Source organism: Mustela nigripes, chromosome 15 (assembly GCF_022355385.1).
Source record: "Mustela nigripes isolate SB6536 chromosome 15, MUSNIG.SB6536, whole genome shotgun sequence".
Taxonomy (NCBI): domain Eukaryota; kingdom Metazoa; phylum Chordata; class Mammalia; order Carnivora; family Mustelidae; genus Mustela; species Mustela nigripes.
Window position 1 is genome coordinate 81425117 of NC_081571.1, and position 20245 is coordinate 81445361.

General features: G+C 47.0%; 1 protein-coding gene across 5 annotated transcripts in view; it reads left to right on the top strand.

The window, feature by feature from the left end:
- MYO16 (myosin XVI) overlaps positions 1 to 20245 on the top strand; it is a 576627-nt gene that overhangs the window by 217000 nt on the left and 339382 nt on the right. For all 5 annotated transcript variants that reach the window (XR_009400078.1, XM_059378159.1, XM_059378158.1 and 2 more), the window contains exons 5-6: positions 6391 to 6499; positions 13388 to 13512. Coding sequence is in view for 4 of the 5 variants with exons in the window: in XM_059378159.1 (XP_059234142.1) it covers positions 6391 to 6499; positions 13388 to 13512 (234 nt within the window). In the remaining variant the exon portion in view is untranslated. The remainder of the gene's footprint in view (positions 1 to 6390; positions 6500 to 13387; positions 13513 to 20245) is intronic.

Here is a 20245-nt window from a genome sequence, read left to right on the forward strand (position 1 = left end):
TCTCTTGCTGTTTCCTTCTGCCCATGCTTTTTGGAACTTGAATTCAGGACCCAGCTAACACCTGTGTGCAGGGGAGGATGGGTGATTTATGCTGTAGCATAGCTCATGCTCATCTTTACAAAGACCACATTTAATAAGGTATTCTTTCCTTGCTGATTGCTTTTATTAGGAGAGCTGTAGTTCACTGAGTGCCTACTGTACATTGGCACTGTGCTGGGCTTAGACTGAGGAGAACTGGCGTCTCCATTAACTAGTAATAGTTGGTTGTAGTTTGCAAACTAAGGGGCTGAATTAGGTGTGTTGCTCTTGGTCATGACACCGGTAAACAGCAACCCGACACTTGGCACGGCGTCTCTGATGCCAAGCCTCGTTACGTTGTGCCAGGAGAACTTCCCTCCCCCTTTCCTGCTTTCTGCAAGCTCTAAGTCAAACACCCTTGACGGTCATGTCCGTGTTTTGCAGCTCCCTGAGTTCTGATGTCCCACTTTCTATCTCTGAACAGCCTGGTCTAACTTACCTCCTCAATGAATGTAAGATACTGGAAACACACAATTAAACTTTCATGGATGTCTAACTCAGAAGCCCCATGCAGATTTCTTCTTCTCATCAAAATATGTGCATTTCTTGTAGGATAGCAACTTTTATTGTTTACTTAATATGAGATGCCATGAAGAATTCAGAAGTGAATATTGTCGTGCTTCCCAAACACTCTATTTTTGCTCAAGTGAATTTAAAAAATCTGGAGATAATCTTTAACAGGTTGGGGTCCAGAGGACGTGGACACCTGAAGCCTTGTCCCTCTGATCCCACAGTGCAGTTCCCATATATCCTTAAACTAAAAGCTTGCAGCATGCTATCAGCATGCGTTCCGAACCAAAATAATTGCCCGTGCATTATACATTCATTTGGGACAACCTCGTTTTTTTCCTGCTAGCACATAATGCAAAATTTTCTACAGAAAGAAGGGAAACCATCTGCAATTCAAAAGCACGAAACATCCGCTCCCAGAATTTTCTATTTTCCCTATCATGTTAGACGCCAACATTTTTATATTTAAGTGGAATATTTTGTGGCAGGATATTTGAGGACTGTGTAAATATTCTATTCCTCATCAAAGTTTCCTTCAAACTTCCGCCTTTCCGGCACCCAGGAACATAGTGTTAACCTCCCTTGGTGATTTTCATCTGAATCGATTATGACTGGAGCGAATGCCAGGTTCTAACCTTGTCACGCGTCCTGCATGTGTGCGTTGGGATTCTGTTGTAAGGAGGAGGCTTTTCGTCTCCCCTCTGTTTGGGTATTCATGTGTTTGTTGATATCAGCGTGCACTCATGGGTTCCTAGCTGTGGTTCCGCAGTGCAGAAACCTGGCTAACCTCAGCTCTGCCAGCGACCAAGGTTAACGTCTTCAGTGACGGGACCAAGGGACATCACACACCCGTCGGATGGGGTACGATGGGACAAACGTGCTGCCTCCTCTGTGATTTGCCTGCCGAAAACCTTCTTGTAAGGCCATGTGAAGAAGGCCTTGAAAAGAAAAGGGCTGGGTGTCCGGGTGGCTCAGTGGGGTAAGCAACTGCCTTCAGCTCGGGCGGGTCATTATCCTAGAGTCCCAGGAGCGAGTCCCGTATCAGGCTCCCTGCTCTTCAGGGAGTCTTCTTCTCCCTCTGACTCTCCCCTTTCATGCTCCCTTGCTCTTATTCTCTCTCTCTCTCTCAAAAAATTAAATAAAATATTGTTCTAAATGAAAAGACAAGGCCTGTTCCAAATTGGAGAGGATGAAAAAGAAAGGACAAGTCCATGCACTGGGGGACCCGTGGGTTACCTCCTGAGCTGGGGAGATGGCTTTCAGTAATACGCTTGGAAGAATTAAGGACATTTGCACGTGCATGCTGGTTTCTATAGTAGTGTTTAGGAATGCTGAATGTTGTGATGCAATAACTTTTATGCAGAAGAATTACCATTATTCTTGTGAAATACGTACTCAAATATTAGGAGTAAAGGGAGGTGGTACCTGTGATTCACTTTCAAGAGATTCAGGAGGGGCACCTGGGTGGCTCAGGCAGTTATGCTTCTGGCTCTTGGTTTTGGTTCGTGATCTCAAGGCTGTAGGATCGAGCCCCTCATCAGGCTCCGGGCGCGGTTCAGAGTCTACGTGGGATTCTCTCGCTCCCTCTGCCCCTCCCCCTGTTCTTGTGCCTGCATGTGCTCCCTCTCCCTCTCTCTCTCACGTAAATAAATCGATCTTTAAAAAGAGAGACTCAGGAAAAACAGAGAGTGAGTGCAAAAATAAGGGGAAAGTATAAATTGGTGAATTTGGGTAAAGGGCAGAGTATAAGTTTCCTAAGGTTGCTACAATAAAATACCACAAATTAAAGGCTTAAAGCAACAGAAATTTACGGTCTCATAGTTCTGGAGGCCAGGAGTCTGAGCAAGGTGTCAGCAAGGCCGTGCCCCCTCTGTAGCTTCTAGGAGAGGCTCCTACCTTACTGGTCAAGCTCTTGGGGCCACCTGGTGTTCCTCGGCCGTTGGCCGTGTGGTCCCCATCTCTGCCTCTGTCTTCACGTGGCCACCTTCCCTCTGGGCGTGTGTCCCCGGGGCTCCTCATCTTAACTCAGCTAGTTATGTCTGCACCCATCCCGTTTCCAAGTAAGTCACCTTCACGGCTACTAGGGATCACGGTTTCAGTGTTCCTGCAGGTGGGGAGGCAGGAGGGATGCCATTCAACCCCTAGCAGGTACACGGGGCCTCTTTGTGCTGTTCTCGCAGATTTGACTAAACGTGAAACTGCATCAAAATAGAGTTACCAGAAAATGTTAGTCTATAACAAGTGCATTTGCTTATTAAGATGCCACCATGTGCCTCTCATTAAAATTCCTGTATTAATGTGTTAGAGAATTATTACTGAGTGAAAGACGTGGTGAGTATTTTCACTGACATTAAACTGTAACTTAAAGCAACCGATACAGTGTTTATTTACAGGAAAGGTGCCCTTATGGGTTCATATGTCATCGGATGGGCAGTAAATAAGATTCCTATCTGGCAGGTGGGGGAGTGGTATGTTTGAGTTCCATTTCCAATACCAAGGACCATAATAAGTTAGGACAGGCTGGAGGTTGGGTGGCCTTCCTTAGAGAAAATGTGCCCAGGGCTTCCTGTAGGAACCGTCCAGTCCTCAGCTGAAGGAAGTATTTGAGGAGCGGGATTTTGCATAGAGAACATCGAATACTTTCATTTCCCTCATGAATATCCATCACGATGTGATTGATTGTCTTGAGGCCAAACTGAAGGGCATGCCTCACGGTCTGCACGGCACAAGAATAATGTTCTGGCTGAGCTGTTCTCACCAACGCAAGTTTTTCTTAACGTGAGCATTCTTTGAGGAACACAAAGGACAGTGAGGACAGTCAGTATAAGAAATCGGACCACCCGGTGATCAGGCGTGGGAAAGGAGAACGAGGAAGAGGCTTTGCACACACACAAACGCGTGCCCCCGTGCACACACACTAACGCATGTCTGCGTTCACACACATGCTTCCCAGGGCCCGGGGTGTTCCCGGGCCCTGGATATAAATGAGAAAGAATGTGTGCCTACCCTCTCTCCTCACTCTGGCTATCTTTTTACAGTTTTTAGCCAGTTCCTAACCATCTGTTTTGATAAAGTACAGCATCCAGTTATTTTAAAAGATTGCTTGAGCTTCGGAAAGCACGTCGTGATGGCTTAGACAGATGTTCTTGTATCACAGAGTAGGTACAACCTTGGACATCTGTGTCCTGTGTTGGAAAGTCTCGCCTACAGCCCTGGCCTTGTCCTGCTTCTCTTGCCCTGGCATGAAACCGCGGGGTGCGCTGTGAAAGGCACGCACCGGCACACGGGGAGATGGAAGTTTGTGTTTGCTGTCGGCGCCCACATTCTGTACTGAAAATAGTGAGCCCCGTATCCACGGAAACGCTGTAATTAATATGTGGCCCAGTTCAGGAGCCCCTTCCTGGTTTTGATATTTGGTGCTGAGAGACCGTTTAGTGGACTCTTAGCATCCGTGGAATGAAATTTGAAATGTAATAAGAATTTTTTTTTTAAGGAAGTATTTAAGAATATCAAGTCTGGAAGGGAAAGATATTTTAGAACATATATACTTTTATAATTTTTCCAATTCCATATTAAGGAGGGACAGTGTGAAGGGGGTATTTTTAGCAAATGACTTATTGGCTCTCACTTTGCAAAACGGAGAAAATTCATCTTACTGGGTGGCTCAAAGTATTTAAACAAACAAGTACTGGCACAATGTGTAATAAATGTTACTGATTCCCAACCCCATGGGCCTTTTCCTTTCTGTACGCTGGAAATCAGACCATCCTGACGGTCTTGAGGCAGATCTCTGACATTTTGAGGAGAAGTCTTGCTCTGCAAGCCCTCAGCCCCTCAGTTCCAGTGGGATCCATTAACAACTAACAGTGCATATTAATGCTCGAGCCGGTCATGCTAAGAATGACAACCAGTCGCGAACCTTATCAATGGTGGTTTTTTCCATTTTTGTTTTCTTTACTAGGTATGCAATTCCAGATACACAGCTTCTCAGGGGACCCAGGGGACCAGTGTTCTTACTGCACATCGCTCAGCCTGTCTGCAGCCCCTTCCCAAGACCAGATGGTCAGGGGGGAGGGGGCCCAGCACCAGGACCCCCTGCACGTGGGGCACTGTCACCCTGCCCAGTGGTGGAAGAAAGAAGAGGGGGAGAAGGAGGGAGAGACGGAAGAGGGAGACGGAGAGAGGGAAGCAAGAAGGGAGGGAGGAAGAAGCAGCGGGAGAGACGGGAGGGTCACAAATGTCCTCCCGAAACAGCAAAGGCAGGAAATGCACAAATGCACGTAGTGATTTTGTAGTTTTATTCAAGAACCCATAAAATAAGGGTCAGGAAATTTAGTTCAAAATGATGAAAATTAGAGTTTTCTGCCTTAATTTTTAATAATTAGTCTAAGTTCACTTTTGCCTCCCCCCCCCCCCCCCCCAGTAAACCTTTTTTAGTGTCTACCATGGGCCAGGCACAGTAGTAGGCAGGGACAGTAACAGGGACTAAGCTGTGGTCTTAGCCAAGTGAAAACCTGCATTACAGAACTTACTGTGTTCAAATACAGGAGTAGCTTGATATGATTACAGAAAGTAGAATGTGGTTGCCTCTGGGTGGGGAGGTGAATGCATAGTTCCCTGCAGGCAAGACAGCAAGATAGACATGGTTTTGCCACTTGAATCGACTTTGTCTTCACAGGATACTTAGAGCAGTCCTTTGCAAACATTGTGTGGACTCGGTAAGGTATAGAAAAGCTGTTTTTTTTAATACAGGTCTCAAATAACAGAAGGCGAAAAATCCCCCATTTTGGTGTATAAGATTATGAATGTCACACACCTTTTCATGTCACGTTAGGAACTCGGAGAGTATGTGAACTTCAGTAACATCACAGCACAGAATTGTATTTGGTCCAGGGAACAGGGGAAGACTTTCATTTCCCTGACCTGAGTTCCGTGACTTGTGAGGTGAACGGGGAGCCTTGGTCCGTGGGGACGTGGTCACTCCATGCCCTTGAAGAAAAGATGCAAAGCAGGCCTGGTAAATTTTATGGCGCTCATTAAAGATTTACGTGAGCACATTTTTTTCAAAGGGCAAGTACATCTGTCATTGTATTTCAGCTGGGATGGGTGGCGGGGGTGGGGGTGGGGGGACAGGCATCCTCCGAGGCGCCTGACGAAGCCTGCTTTGGAGCTGAACGAACTGTCACGGCCATATTTAATACACTCTATCCACTGATATCTACAGATGGTGCTTTTTTCAGAAAATAGTTTCTGGAAGGAGGAAAAAAAAAAGAAAGAAAGAAAGAAAAAGACAAACAGCCAGAAGCCATTAGTCCAAGCCTTTATTAAAACATGGTAGGGGAGAAAAGCTCTCAGATGACTTTCCACAGAGAGCAAGGGCCTCGAGGGGCTTAGGCCATCGTCTGGGGAAGATGGGTTGAAGTTCATAGGAAAGACCTCCACGGAGACTCTGTGCAGGCACAGGGGGTTTCTGCTGTGTAGAAACAAGGCAAATGACCGGGTGGGTTTGGCTTCGTGGTCATGGGCTGGAAATCGGGGTTTAGCGCGAGGGGGCGGGGGAAGTAGTCGGGACTTAGGCCTTTGCAAAGGTCAGTTGAACAGTTTTAGCCTTATTGGAGTTTCTCACAAGGTAACTGCTGTACTTTTCTTGCAATGTAATCACGGTTTCCTGCGATTCTCCAGGGTCGTATCTGCCACAGACTTCCCGCGCCTGTGTCCCGCCTAACCTAGAAGTGAGAGTTTTGATCGGCTTCCTCTGCTAACAGCATACGTCACGTTCTGTTTGTTCTTCTTCACTCACAGGCTGGAGCCGACGTCCTTCTCCAGGATGTCAATGGAAATATCCCGTTGGATTACGCCGTAGAGGGGACGGAATCCAGCTTCATCCTGCTGACCTATCTGGATGAACATGGTAGGCGGGTGTTTGAGAAGCAGAAGAAAGATCAAGGGCCGCGTGGTAGAATTGCCAGCGCGTGTTTAATCTTTAGGCGTGCTTATGTGACTGCAGATGGACAAGCTTTCCCCAGACTGCGTGACGTGAAGTCTTTCTTTCCATGGAACCTTTCGCTGTTCCCACCCTGATCATTGTTGGTTTAGTCAGTGCCGTTTTGCAAGGCTGCAGAAATCTGGAGGCCAGCAGTGGAGGGACATTTTAACAAGGGTCTGAAGCCTGTATTGAGGGGGACTGGGTTTATAGTTATAATCTGTTCTCCACTGGGAGGGGGCGAAAGTGAACCTGCACAGCTGAACGTTGAGTTCCTGAGAGGCTGGTCAGTCATCTGAGGTGTGTTGTCGCCGGAGTCCGTGGTCCTTGCAAGAAGGACACGCCCGTGAGCAAGGGCTTAAGTGGAGGGCAGCCCGCATAGCCTCCCGGCGCCACTGTCGGTGGCTTGAGAGTACCGTAGTGGAAGCAGGTTCCTCAGCGGCGGTGCTAGCCTGAAGAGATGAGCCCAAGCTCCCAGCCATGTCCCCTGACAAAGAATGTTTAATTGCACAGCCGAAATGTATAATTTCATGAGTAAGTTCAACATGGGCAAAGTGGGAGGTATCTGAAATCCTGAACCCAATATGGCATCAAGCTGGAGAAGGCTGCCACTTTCTGTTTTCTTTCCCCCCCTTTCTTCTTAGGTATAAATAACAACAAAGAAACTCCAGTCCTTTCAAGGATGATCTTTTGTCAGCAAAAAAGTTTAAAAATGTTAAGAGCCACGCAGCGCTTCTGACTCTGTCCTTGCTTCTAAGAAAAGCCCTCACAGCTGCCTCTTTGTTCCCTGCCCTCTCTGCCTCCTCCAGATCGCTTGTATCAAAAGGTTTATTCCGAGAATGGCTTAGAATAATAATAATAATTAGTACGTAGCAGCCAGCGAGTTCTTAAAAAAAATTATGTCATTAATTCTGAAAGCGGGATGAGTACCATTATCTTCATTAGGGACAACGTGAGCCAGGCTGTCCTACTGAAGGTCACAGAGTCTCTGGGCTGGGGTGACAGAGGCAGCGTGGGGGGAGGGGTGCCACTCCCTGATCTTGTCCTCACTCCTAGTACCTGCTCCTTACCGGAGGGTCACAGTCAGGTCTGTCATCCTCTTGTCAGTGGTGACTCGTTGGGGACAGCTTCCGTCACTGCTAAGGGGAGGGAAGCTTGACGTCCTGCACATCCCACGGCTGCGAAGTTTATTTTTGGACCTTTGCACACCCTGGGCTGGCAGTGCCCGATTCTGACTTTGCATGCAGAGCTCGGCCGTGCATTACTTGGTGTCTTTCCACCTTTCAGCTCTTTTTCTGAGGCTCTGACAGCTGCCGCAGCCCACATTTCTCTTTGAAAACTAAAATCAAGCATCTTCCTTTGCAAAAGAACTCACCTGACTGATAAGCCTTTCCAGCTCCTCCAAGGATTTTGTTTGATAAAAAGTTTTAATATTTGCTGGGCTCCTGGGTGGCTCAGAGGGTTAAAGCCTCTGCCTTCAGCTCATGATCCCAGCGTCCTGGGATCGAGTCCCGCTCCCAGCTCCACAGGGAGTCTGCTTCTCCCTCTGACCTTCTCTCCTCTCGTGCTCTCTCTCTCTCAAATAAATAAATAAAATCTTAAAAAAAAAACTAAAAAAAGAAATTTTAGTATTTGCAAAAGCAGTGTTATCTATCCTCTATAAAGAAAAATAAGTGTATTCCTTTGGGAGGTTGATTTTATTTTTTATTTTTCATTTCTTTAGAGAGAGAAAGAGAGCACGAGCAGGGGGTGGGGGAACAGAGGCAGAGGATGAGAGAGAGAGAGAGAACCCTTAAGCAGACTTCCCACTGAGCACAGAGCCTGACACGGGGCTCGATCCCACAGCCCCGAGACCACGACACCCGCTGAAACCAAGAACCAGATGCCTGACCAGCGGAGCCACCCAGGTGCCCCACGAGGTTGATTTTAAATGTGATTAAGGGAGCAGGAAGAGGGGGAGGCATTGACTCCGACGGGTTAGGAGAAAATCCGCCACGACGCGGCTGTCACAATGGGTCTGTAACATGCATGTTTGCTGGAACCAATTCCACTTAGTCTCTCCTCCATTTTAAATTCCGTGTCCATCCGCGCTCACCGTGGCGCCGGCCCGAGTCTCCCGTCCATCTGCTCTCCCTCCGGTCATTCATTCTGCTCCGATCCTGCCGGGGTCCCTCCCACGTGTCTCTGTCGGCTGCCACACTTGCGGAATGCTGTCTCACTTGATTTATGCCCGGGCCCCCTTGTTGGGGTGCTTTTAGCGTTAACTGCGACGACAGCGTGGGCCGATAGCCTCGGACACGTCGAGTACCCACCGGGAGATGGTCCTCACTGCTCGGATCTCCGTGCTTCCGCACTGCATTCTTAATGGCGGGGTGGCTGCACATCCTTGAATTTTCGGTGCATGTCCCCTGGTTTCCAGGCTGAAACCTGAAACCCAGGAAAAGCAGACTGAAACCCCCGGTTTGGATGTGTGTCCCCGGTTTTGATCCCATCGGGATGCGCGTGGCTGAAGGCAGGTGAGGTCGGGAGCGAGCTGATTACACGGAAGACCACTCACTGGTCACAAGTTCTGATTGTACAGTGGCCGCTCACCCCACTGTCCCCTCCGGGACACAGCCCCTAACCGCGGCTCAGGGCCTGAGCTCCCCGGGCTGGAGAAGGAGAGGCGGCGCGCTACTTGAAGGCATGACGCATCCGGGCTCTGTGGTGCGAGGCCAACCCCGCTGGGTTTCGCAGAAGGCAAAGAATTATAAAATGCTCCCATAAGGGAAGAAAGCCCTGCAGGGTTCGGGGGGGCCACAGGGTGGCCCTCGACGGATGCCAGACACAGGGAAGACGGTCTGCTTTCCACCCTGCTCGCCCCGTTTCATCAGCCAGTTCCCTCTCTCCTTCCCGGGAAATCCATCCTTTCAGAGAAGGTCACTCCCGTTGCTTCCCTGAGCTCCTGGTCTCCTCTCCGGAGCCACCGCAGTGCAGCTTCTGCCGCTGCTGGAAGTGTCCCTGCAGAGACGGCCGCTGCCTCCTTGACAGGTCTCCCTTCTGTTCCGTGCTCCCGTGCCAGTGGGTGACCTGCGCGCCACTGCTCCCTGCGGTGGCGGTGACAGTTCGTACTCTTCACCGTCCCCGAGCTTTCCCTTCGTCTCTTTTGGATGTGCCGCTTGCACACGCAGACGCCAACATGTGGATGGCTGCCAGAGCTATTGTCTCTGGGTCTCTTCTGGCATCCCGCCGCCTGCTATGTGGGGCTTATGTCACCCCGATCCGCGTGTTGTGCCCACTGCCTGCCTGCTCCCAGGAATACCCGCCCGACCCCAGCTCAGAGATCTCTGCAGACCTTCTGCTTGGCACTGCACAAGGTTTAGTAACACAAGAGTATCAGACAACTTGAAATAACACATGCCCAATGTGGGGGTTACCACTCTCCTGGTGTGCCCTGTCCATATTCTGTTTTGCCCTTTAGCCAGGAATCCAACCATCTGAACATCACTTTTCTTTTCTAAATCTCTCACATGCAATTGTCACCAAATAGATTCTGCTTCTCTGATGTCCCTCTGATATGTCCACATCCCTTACCGGTTACACTGTTTCTGCCTTAGTTAAAACCCTGGGCTTTCTCGTTTTGGAACAGCCTCAGAAACTCCTTACCCCCGTGAGGGTTCTTCAGAGGACTCCCAGCTTGACCAGCGCACAGCGACCTTGTGTAATTTCTTCTGCCTGATAGAGTTCATTCAGAATGCTGTCCCCACATCGCCGTCCTGGGAATCAACCGTCGCTGGGGTGGCGGTGCACTCCCGGGGGCCCGGGACCACCTCACGTGGGGCCTCTAGTCAGGATCGAAGAAGGGGGATCAGGTGCAGGGTTCAAACACCTTTTGGCCTTGAACGTGTTTCTTTCTCTTTGCCAGAACCAGCTTCCCTTAGTTGCCTGCCCAGAGCGTCCTTCAACTCTTGGATTTAATGAGCTTAAGAAGCGAACAGTGGAGATAAAGCTGAGAGTTAGGAATTCTAGAAGCTGGGAGAAGCCAGGCCTCCATCGCCGGGCACTGGTTCAGTAGTTACGTGGGCTCACACGGTACCCCAGGGAAGAAGGGATAACAGAGAAAAGGAAGAGTGGAATTGTTACAAAAACCATGTTATTGTAGCGGGGAGAGTTAGGGAGGTGAGTGAGCACGGGGTTTGGACTGACTTGAGGTGTCCGTGTGATTTCAGTTGTGGGCAAACGCCTTCTGAAGGTATCAGGTGATCAGGTGACAGGAATTAGTATCACGTGGAATCACTTATGAATTTCAGACAAATGATGTTTTTCTTATTTCCTGAAAGAGAAGATTTTACACAATTCCTGTCAAAATGAAAAACCTAATCAGGGCTTCTATTAATGTTTTTCAGAAAACAGGGTGGAAGTGAAACTTGATTTCTTTGGAAAAGAGACAGGCTTGGCTCATTGTCCTTTACAGAATAGACTTATTGTGCCCGTAATAAGTCTTGGTTGTTTTTCTCATGGAGCAGCTTGAGAACTTTGCTTGACCAAGAAAAGAGGGAATTTCTGTTCTGTTTTTTACTGAAAATAGACTTCTGCATGTTTCGTAATGAAAATACGAAATGACATTTTACTTGGTATCATATCTGAAGCAAAATTAAGTTTTAAATAATAAGACACAAGGTCATAATATTCCCCTCTGATTCCTTCACAGCCACTGCTAGAATAGATGGCTTTCTCGTGACACATCGTAAGTCAGCTAAAGTGAGATCTCTACTCTGTTTCTAATTGTCTTTTATCTTTGAACCCTGTTCTTCTACCGTTCAGTTTTAACCCTGTGTTTCAATAATCCTCTGAAAGATACATACCATTCCCATAAACAGAGCCAGGTTATAAAAGTTAGAATAATGTAACCATCAGATTCTCCTGCTGCTTCCAACTGTGCAAAATTGAACACTGACATTTGAGGAATAATATTTTCCAAAATTAACTCACATGTTCACTTCCATCATCCTAAAAATAAGAAGAGAGTGATCATTTTTGTTGGTTCTTAACAAACCTCAAAGCAGCTCTTAGGGGAAATCTGTTCATGCTTCCAGCATGGCACGTGGAGATTCCAAAGCTGGTCATTGGTGGTCCTTCCTGTCTCTGCTTTGGACGCAGGATTTGAAACAACCCACATTACTCAAAGAGTGCATTTTGCTTTATTTTGTTTATTTTGCTTGGTCCTCGCCTGACACCACAAAATGAATGGCCCATAATCCCTGCATCGGAAAGCTGAGTAGGAATGACCCCTTCCGCCTATTGAGTGCTGCCCACCAGCCAAACATGGGGCGCGGTGCTGTCCGTGTTGTTGGCAACTCATCCTCATGAAAACCAGTGAAACCAGAATGACCAGCCCCATTTTGCAGGTGGAAAAAGTGAGGCTGAGGAGAAGTCACCTCTCCCACTGGTACTAGAAGTAGGTACAAGACAGCACTAAAGCCTAGGCAGCCTGACCTCTGAGGCCAGGCTCTGGGTGAGAGCTGTGCCGCAAGGCGGAGCTGCTGGCTCAGAGGGGACAAGGGCGGCAGGTGTGCCGCAGGCTGGATGCTCTCTGCCCTGGGGACAGATCCCGGAAAGAGTGCCGGTAGCTTTGCTCCCTTGGGACGGATGTTATGACCCGGAGGACTGCGGATGTGGGCGGTCAGGCGGGTTAAACTCTTTTCCCAGAGTTGCCCCGGGAGAGGTTGGCCACAGAGGAGCATGACCAGGGGGACCGCTCCAGTGGCATTGGTGCCCTGGTCTCCAGTGTCTTGCCCACCTGCACATTTGCCATGAGGACTCAGGTGAGAGAGAGAGAGAGAGCGAGCTCAGAAGAGCGGCTGGTTCACAGCCGCCGCTGGCGGACTAATTATCCTCACCAGCGGGATTATCTTCTCTAAGAAGAAGGTGGATCCTTTTCCCTTAGTAAACACCTGTTACGTCCAGGAACCAGGGCTGGGAACGGGAGGTGTGAACACAGAGGTAGAGGCTACCGTGGAGATTCAGGATCCTGAAATCTCAGGTTAAAAATAAAGGCTGCGCTGAGGTAGGGGCCGGCGGTGAGCGGGTTGAGCTCTGGGTGGCCCCATCGCCCCCTCGGCCAAGCTGGGTGGACGGCTCTTCAGTCCGCTTTACGAGCTTCCTCTGTGTTAACACGAAGGGTCATGACATGCTCGATTGGAGCATCTCTTGAAATCCATTTGGAAAGCTTTTGAGATAGATGGGGACGTTGTGGAAATAGCTAAGGGGGACCCCATATCCCCTTCACCGGGGGCCCCACATCCACAGTCCACACAGCCGCGCTGTGTTGATCCAACTACGGCGTTAGCGTGGGTACGATACTATTCACCAAACCATAGATTTATGTAGATGTTCCCAGTTTTCCCAGCAAAGGCAGTTTTCTGCTCCAGGAGACCCGCCTCTCTTTTGGAAGCAACTCTTTTGGCCAGGAAATGATAGAGAATAAAAAACTGTATTTTTTAACTCCAGTTCAATTCAAACAGTTTAAAATACTCTGGGCAATGCCCCTTGGGGATTTACATACTGAAACAGAGAGCCTGCCGTGGATAAGGCGGCATGTCCCATCTTTGGCGTATAAGAAGAGGAAAATTATTCAAGACTGTCTTCTAGCTGAGAATAGAAGGCGTGCGGAGCCAAACAATCATACAGACTCTGGGTGAGAATTCCGAGGGGGAAGAGAGGCTTCAAAGGGGAACCGTTGAAAGAACAAGAAGTTAAATTCAGAGTTGACCCCCAGAGGCTGAGAAGCATCTTTGCCTTTGGTTTGAAAGGCTGTTTCACCCCCCCCCCCCCCAGGAGTGGACCTGACGTCGCTGAGACAGATGAAGCTCCAGAGACCACTGGCCATGCTGACAGATGTCAAACACTTCTTATCCGGCGGTGGAAATGTTGACGAGAGGAACGATGAAGGAGTGACTCTGGTGAGTTTGCGTACGCGACTCAGAAATCCTGCTGGAATAGAGAATTTCAGCCGATGTCTCCTGTGTAGAATTAGGTACTACTTGTAAAAATGGCTTTTTTTTTTTCCTGATTGTGAAAAAACTACCTATAATCATAAAAATCTTGAAAACACCCACGTATGCAAAGAGGAGAACAGAAATCGCATACACTGCTGCTCCTCGAAGCCAGGGGTTCTAGGTGGACGTGTTCTGTTCAGGCCTTCCTTCCGTGTATTTTTAAAAATCGAGAATGATTTGTATGTGTTACTTTGTCAGTGTGATATTTGAACTGGAACTTACAGGAGGATGTTTTCATTTTAATCTTAACAAACACAAATTATGGGTCACTCTGGTGAATGAATTTCGAAATCCAAGCAAAATTATGCCATTACTTCTTTTTTTTTTTTTTAATAGCTGTTGGGCATAGTTGCAGTAATGTGAAAACAGTACAATTAAATGTGGGTTAATTCTAATATAAGCATAATATCTGATCATGAGAATAAAAAACATCTGAGTTATTGACCCAAAAAATGTACTTGAACTAGGCATGCTAGTGTTGAAGTTAATCACGGTTGGAACTAAATGTATTGAGGCTCAGGGAAAAAATTAAGAGGAATTAAGCTAACAGGCAGGAGTATGATGCTTGAAGCATGGGTTGTGTAGAAGTGTCTAGAAGAAGTGATTCAGTTTCTGCCACGGCAGAAATAAGGTGTGAGGTTGAATACTGTGATGAGAGAAGTGATTTGTCTAAATGGATAAAGTGGTGTGAGACCTGATACAATTTTAGATTTATTAAATGCAGATCAAGCACCTTGAGACCTCTAGATAGAATAATCTTTCTTGATACTGATCTTGGACTTTGGAATATAAGTTTCAAAAGACTATAAAAAAAAACACCAAGTTACAAGCAAAGAACACAAAGTATGTTTAGAATTTATTGAAAAATCACACATTCAAATGGAAAAATATTGTGATTAATCTATTGGGATATTAGCCACCTCCTGTGAACAAAATAGTAATGAATAAAACCACAAAAGTCCTTTTGTTGTGGGCTTCATTGCATTGGGGAAGATACATAATATACAATATAAATGAGCTAAATACAAAACATATTAACAATGGCAGATGCAAAGGAGAAAATAATAAAATGAGACAGGGAGGTGCTGGGTGTGTGTTGACATTTTGGAGGCACACAGGCAAGGTCTCACCGATGAGGAATTTTGAGTAATGACCTGACAGAGGTCTGCACACACCACAGGTGTGCATAGGAGCATTCAAGACTGAATGGTGGTAGGTGCAAAGGCCCTGAGGCAGGGGTGGGTGTGTTGTGATTTAGAAACAACACAGAGGCCTGTGAGGCTAAGTAGAGTAAAGGGAAGGAGGGAGGCAGATGGCGCAGATCACACAGGGTCTGTGCACCTGTGTGAGGACCGTGGAGTTACTCTGAGTGCGATGGGAGCACATTGGAGGGCTCTGAGGAGAGCAAGACATGGTCCTACTTTCGTTCTAAAAGCATCACTTGCTCAGACTGCTGTTAAGGATGGATGGTCAGAGGGCAAGGCTGATGCCGAGAGTTCAGGTAAGAGAGTAACCCAGTGGTTGGTGGTGTGGCTCAGACCAAGCTGCAGGAGGCTGAGTGGGTGGGAAGGGGCTGACTTCCATCTGCATGGGAAGAAGATCCACTGGGACTTCCTGATGGCCAAGTGGTGGAAGAGAAATGATGACTGCAGATTGACTTCAAGTACTTTTAGCTTGGACACCTGGAGTGATGGGGTTGACATCCAATGAGACAGAAGGTGGAGGATAAAATGAGCTTAGGACATGGACAGTTCGGGGAACAGAGAGCTATGGCTGCCTCTGAGCCGTCTTCATGGAGGTGTTGGGTTTGTGGTTGGTTGCTAGAGTCTGGAATTCAGGAGCTGTCTGGACTGCAGACTCAATTTGGGGAACACTAGCATAGAAACATGGCACTGAAAGCCTTGACCATGGGTGAAATCAAAGATTTGATACAGAAGGAAAGAGAAATTGGGACTGAGCCATGGAGCTTAGGAAGAAGAGAAAGATCCAGAAATGATCTCTAGGGCAGGGGGCATAGAGGGTAGAGGAGCAAGAAGGAGCTCCCAAGGTAGGAGGAGAACCAGGAGAATGAGATGTCACAGGAGCCAAAGAAAGGAAGTATGATGAGGAGGGGGAGGAAGCTGTGAACTGTTAGATACCACCAAGAGACCAAGTGACTGGAGATGGTGACTTGGCCATTGGACTTAGTAGCATGGAGGTCACTGGTCTTCTCAGCTAGGGCACTTTCATTGGAGTGCGAGCCTCAAGATCCAGACTGGAGCAGATAATGGTTCTTTAAAAACATGGCATGCACTGATGCCTAACTCATAAACCCAATAGATCTTTGCTTCTCTGTTTGGCACAAGACATTACAGCTTTAGATTTCTTTAAAAAAAAAAAAAAACTCTGCTAAATTAAAATGGCATTCGTGTTTCAAATACCACTGAACAGAAGGACCCACCTACTTCAGTAGTGAAGCTGTTTCAAGAATCAATACAGAGCAATACATTGCTATCCTGTTCAGTCATTTTCAATTTTGACATTCTTTGTGACTTTTTAAAATTGAGCAGAGAGCATAAATGTTGCAAACAAATTGTTGTGTAATAACTAAACAATCATCTCTGAGCTTTTCATGAGGGAAGTAACGGTGGTTGGGAGGCTAGGAAGTTGTCCCTCGAAGATGGCTCGCAGCATTGAGCAAGTGGAGGGTGAGGTTGATTTCTTATGTCTGAATTGGTTAGTCTTTCACGTTAATGACCGCCACCCCATGCTGGCCTCCGGATTGTGCATTCCTGTCTGTTGTTGGTGGGAACCGTGAGAAGACACTCGTCCACAGAATTCTGTATCCCGAGTAGGCATGCCTGTTGTGGCTTAAAATTAGGCATCATTTCCCACAGTTACATTGTGCAAAAAAGGTAAAACTATCAAGAAAAGATGCAATACTGCTACACTTGTAGTATATTGCCTTTTTCTCCTCTGTTAGAATATGCAATAAAGTAACCAAACATAATGTTGCTCTTTGAAAAAGATCTCTTAGTTTACACAGATAATTCTTTTTAGAAGAAAACAAAGCCTCCAAAAAGGACACAATTCCAAAAAAATAAAAAAATCATTACGAGCATATGGAAATGCATTCCTGAGTTCAAGTGCATAGATGCTCTTTGAAAATTTGACTGTAATGACTTCCAGATCCATTAGGAAGATGCTGGTTCTTTCTCTTTTGTCACAGAATTTGATATATAACATCTGGCCTTGGGATGTATTCACTGGGTTTGTTGGAAAAGAATTATTCATGAGATGCAAACATCAAGCAATTTTATTTTTGTTTCCCTTTGTCTTTTCAGTAGCGCTGGTTTACCCTTACTTCTGGATGAAGACTTAGCCATTGCCATCAGCTTTCTGGCCATTTTAAGGGAATAGAGTTTTTGTGGTTACTTTATATTACAAACCATAGCCTTAGTTTAGAGATTAGAGTGTCTGGTCCTATATAACCATGAAAAGTCCCAGCTTGTGTGAAATCAGGGTTCACTGATCTTTTTTATGCCGTGTTACCCTCTAAACCTCAGTGTAGCTGTGGATTCCTTGTCAGAATTGTGTTTAATGTAATAAAGATGGTGCCTGTATTACAGAGAACACCAGTTACATGGAAACATCATAATCCTACTATCAAAATTAAATTTGTGATATGTTATGCGTGTGCTTCTTTAAGAAGGCACTGAGTGACGGATAATCATTGCCAGGATGTTAGGGTAGATTTGAATATGGGGGATATTTGGAGATGTCTACTGTGACAGCAATGTGTAGGGACATATCACTTTCAATGATAGCATCATAGGTGTGTAGCCTAGATTCACCATTCAAGAAGTTGCTAAATTTCATTTGGGATTAGAAAAAAAAATAAATAAAACAAACCATTTTCCCATCCAAGTTTGCAAAGCCCCTGAATCTCCCTGAGATCCTGTGGGGTCTGGTGGGCTCAGGTGTTGAGGACCCCGATCTCAGTGAAATCTGGAACCCACTGCTGGCATCGTGTCGCATCAGATTAGGGAGTCCATGGAAGGGAGGGGGCCATGGTCGTCTGTTTCCCCTCTCATCACCGTCTCTTCTTCCGTGTCAGTGACGTGGAGGGAGAGGAGGGGAGGGGACAGATGCGCAGGAGGAGACACACTGGGAGCTGGAAGGTTTGGGCTTGAGGTTTCCTGATAAGGTGTCCTGCTCTCTGGGCAAGAAGCTGACCCCTTCCCTTGTGAGGATGTGAGGGTTCTTCAGATACGTCACCCCCATCACTGGGGTCTCCAGAGGGTCCTTCACACCTGCCTCTGCTCTGGGAGTCAGGGGTACCCCAGCCTATCTCTACTGGGCCACGCATGCTCTCCAGCCATCTCCCTGAAACAGGACGGAAAACAAACATGGCTGTCCTCCCTGTGTTTGTCTTTGCCGGTGCGACCTCATGAGTGTGGGCAGACGCCAGCATATCTGTGACTCCCCTTCGCTGCCCACGAAAGCAGAGAGCCAGCCTGTCCCTTGCCCTTTATTTTTTCTAGTTAGGAATCGAAACCAGTAACCGTGTCTCTGCCAGACTCCAGAGGACACATGGCTTCTGTCGGTGACCACTGAAGCCAAGCTCTGCTGACAGGATTTAGGGAGGGACCCAGGCCCCACCACCACACAAAAATTTCTCATGTGTCCTGTCTCCATTTCTCTCTCATTTGGACCTACTATACCCTCAGTCTAGAGGTAGAAGTCAAAGGAAATCTAGGCTGGGGCATCTGGCTGTCTCAGTCAGTAGAGTGTGTGGCTTTGATCTTGGGGTTGTGAGTTCGAACCCCACACTGGGTGCAGGTGTAGAGATAAAACATTAAAAATGTAATTAGGCAGTTTTTGGTCAACTATTTTCAGATGTCCATATTTGGCCTCACTTTGAGATGTGATACATATTATTTTCTTACACAGTCAAAACTATAGTAGGAAAAATCTTCTGTTAATATTTTTTTAGAGATTTTATTTATTTGACAGAGAGAGAGAGAAAGCGAGAGAGGAAGCACAAGCAGGGAGAGTGGGAGGGGGAGAAGCAGGCTCCCCGCGGAGCCGGGAGCACAATGTGGGGCTCTGTCCCAGGACCCTGGGGATCGTGACCTGAGCCGAAGACAGATGCTTCACGACTGAGCCACTCAGGCTCCCCCTTCTGTTAATATTCTGATAGAAAACTAGAACTGGAGAAAATTTGCCATTATTCATTCAAAATCTGGACTAATTCCTTCAGCTACTTGAATAGCTATCCCTCAAGATTGATTTTCATTTACTCCTAAGGTAATTTTCATCAGAATTTGACATTAGCCTCCTAGTGGCCTGCCTGGTCTAGAGTGGGAAGAGTCACAGACCTCAAATAAGACGACATTCAATGGGAATATATTTTAAATTTCACACACAGATTTTTTTTTTAAATGAGATTCTCAAATAGGAGACTGAGTAAGTAACTTAACAATGAACCCCCAGTTTCCGTGTCACACAGTAAAAAGGAGTTATGTCTGGGTGGTGAAAGCCCTTCTAATATCGAAATGGGAGAGAAAGCACAAGGGGAAGTGCTGAGATCATTGACTATGACAAAAATTAAAATGAACACTAGTGCATTAAATAATGAGCAAACTTAAGAGGCAGATAATAAACTAGGAATATGATACTTGGGACAGGTCTTTCAAAATGTTGATAGTTTTAAAATATGCAGCATTCGTGGAAATGAAGGAAAAGATCATCTCTCAGTAGGAAAACAAATTGCAGTGAGAGTCCATACTCAAAAGAAAGTACAGCTACCCTACAGATATATCAAAAGAGACCCATTTTTAGGAATGCAGTGCATTGAATTTATTTATAGTCATTTTAGAAATACATAATAGTGAAGCCCCAAAGGCCAAGGGTCTATGAGAAAGAGCCCCTCCACACACCACTCGAGGGGATGCACCAGCATTGTGGAACTCAGCGTAGGCAAATACATTGAAAAAATTTTCATTATTTTAGGATTGCAATTCTATATCTAGGAATGTGTCAGAAGCACATAATCAGACACAAATCCAGTGATTACCAACAAAGCGATCTTCTATAAAATAAAAAATACGGCACATGTGTAAAAGCCCAGTAGTGAGGAGTTGGTCAGCGGATGGTAATGCAGGCCTGTGCGCTGGGCTCTCCTGGAGAACAGTCAGTCGGGAGAAGCGCGTCGTGCTGAGGAGACAGGACAGTCCTCAGGCGCAGCGCCCTCACTGTCTGGGGCGGCTCTTGTTGGTTGGTCATTGTCTCAGTCTTGACCCCAGCCCCCCACACCACCTGCGCGAGGAGGCGGCTGATTCAGAGACACTGACTCCTGCGGACTTCTAAGGGGGGTCTCAGGTCCTGTGTCTTCATCGCTGCGCCGTGCAGGACCTGGCGATGGTTTTGATCGGTGTGAGGAGGCTGCACGCCACGCTTAGCGCACGTCTGTGCCTCCACAGGTGGTGGCCTGGGCGAAAGCTGCGGCAAGTGTGTCAATGGTGGGCGTCTCCGGAGACAAACATTTAATACAAGACAAGGATATTGGGGAAGGGGGTGTATGGGAAGAAGAAAAATGCCATTTTTAGACCAATGCATTCTGGGACGCACACAGGTCTGTCAGGAGCACTGACGA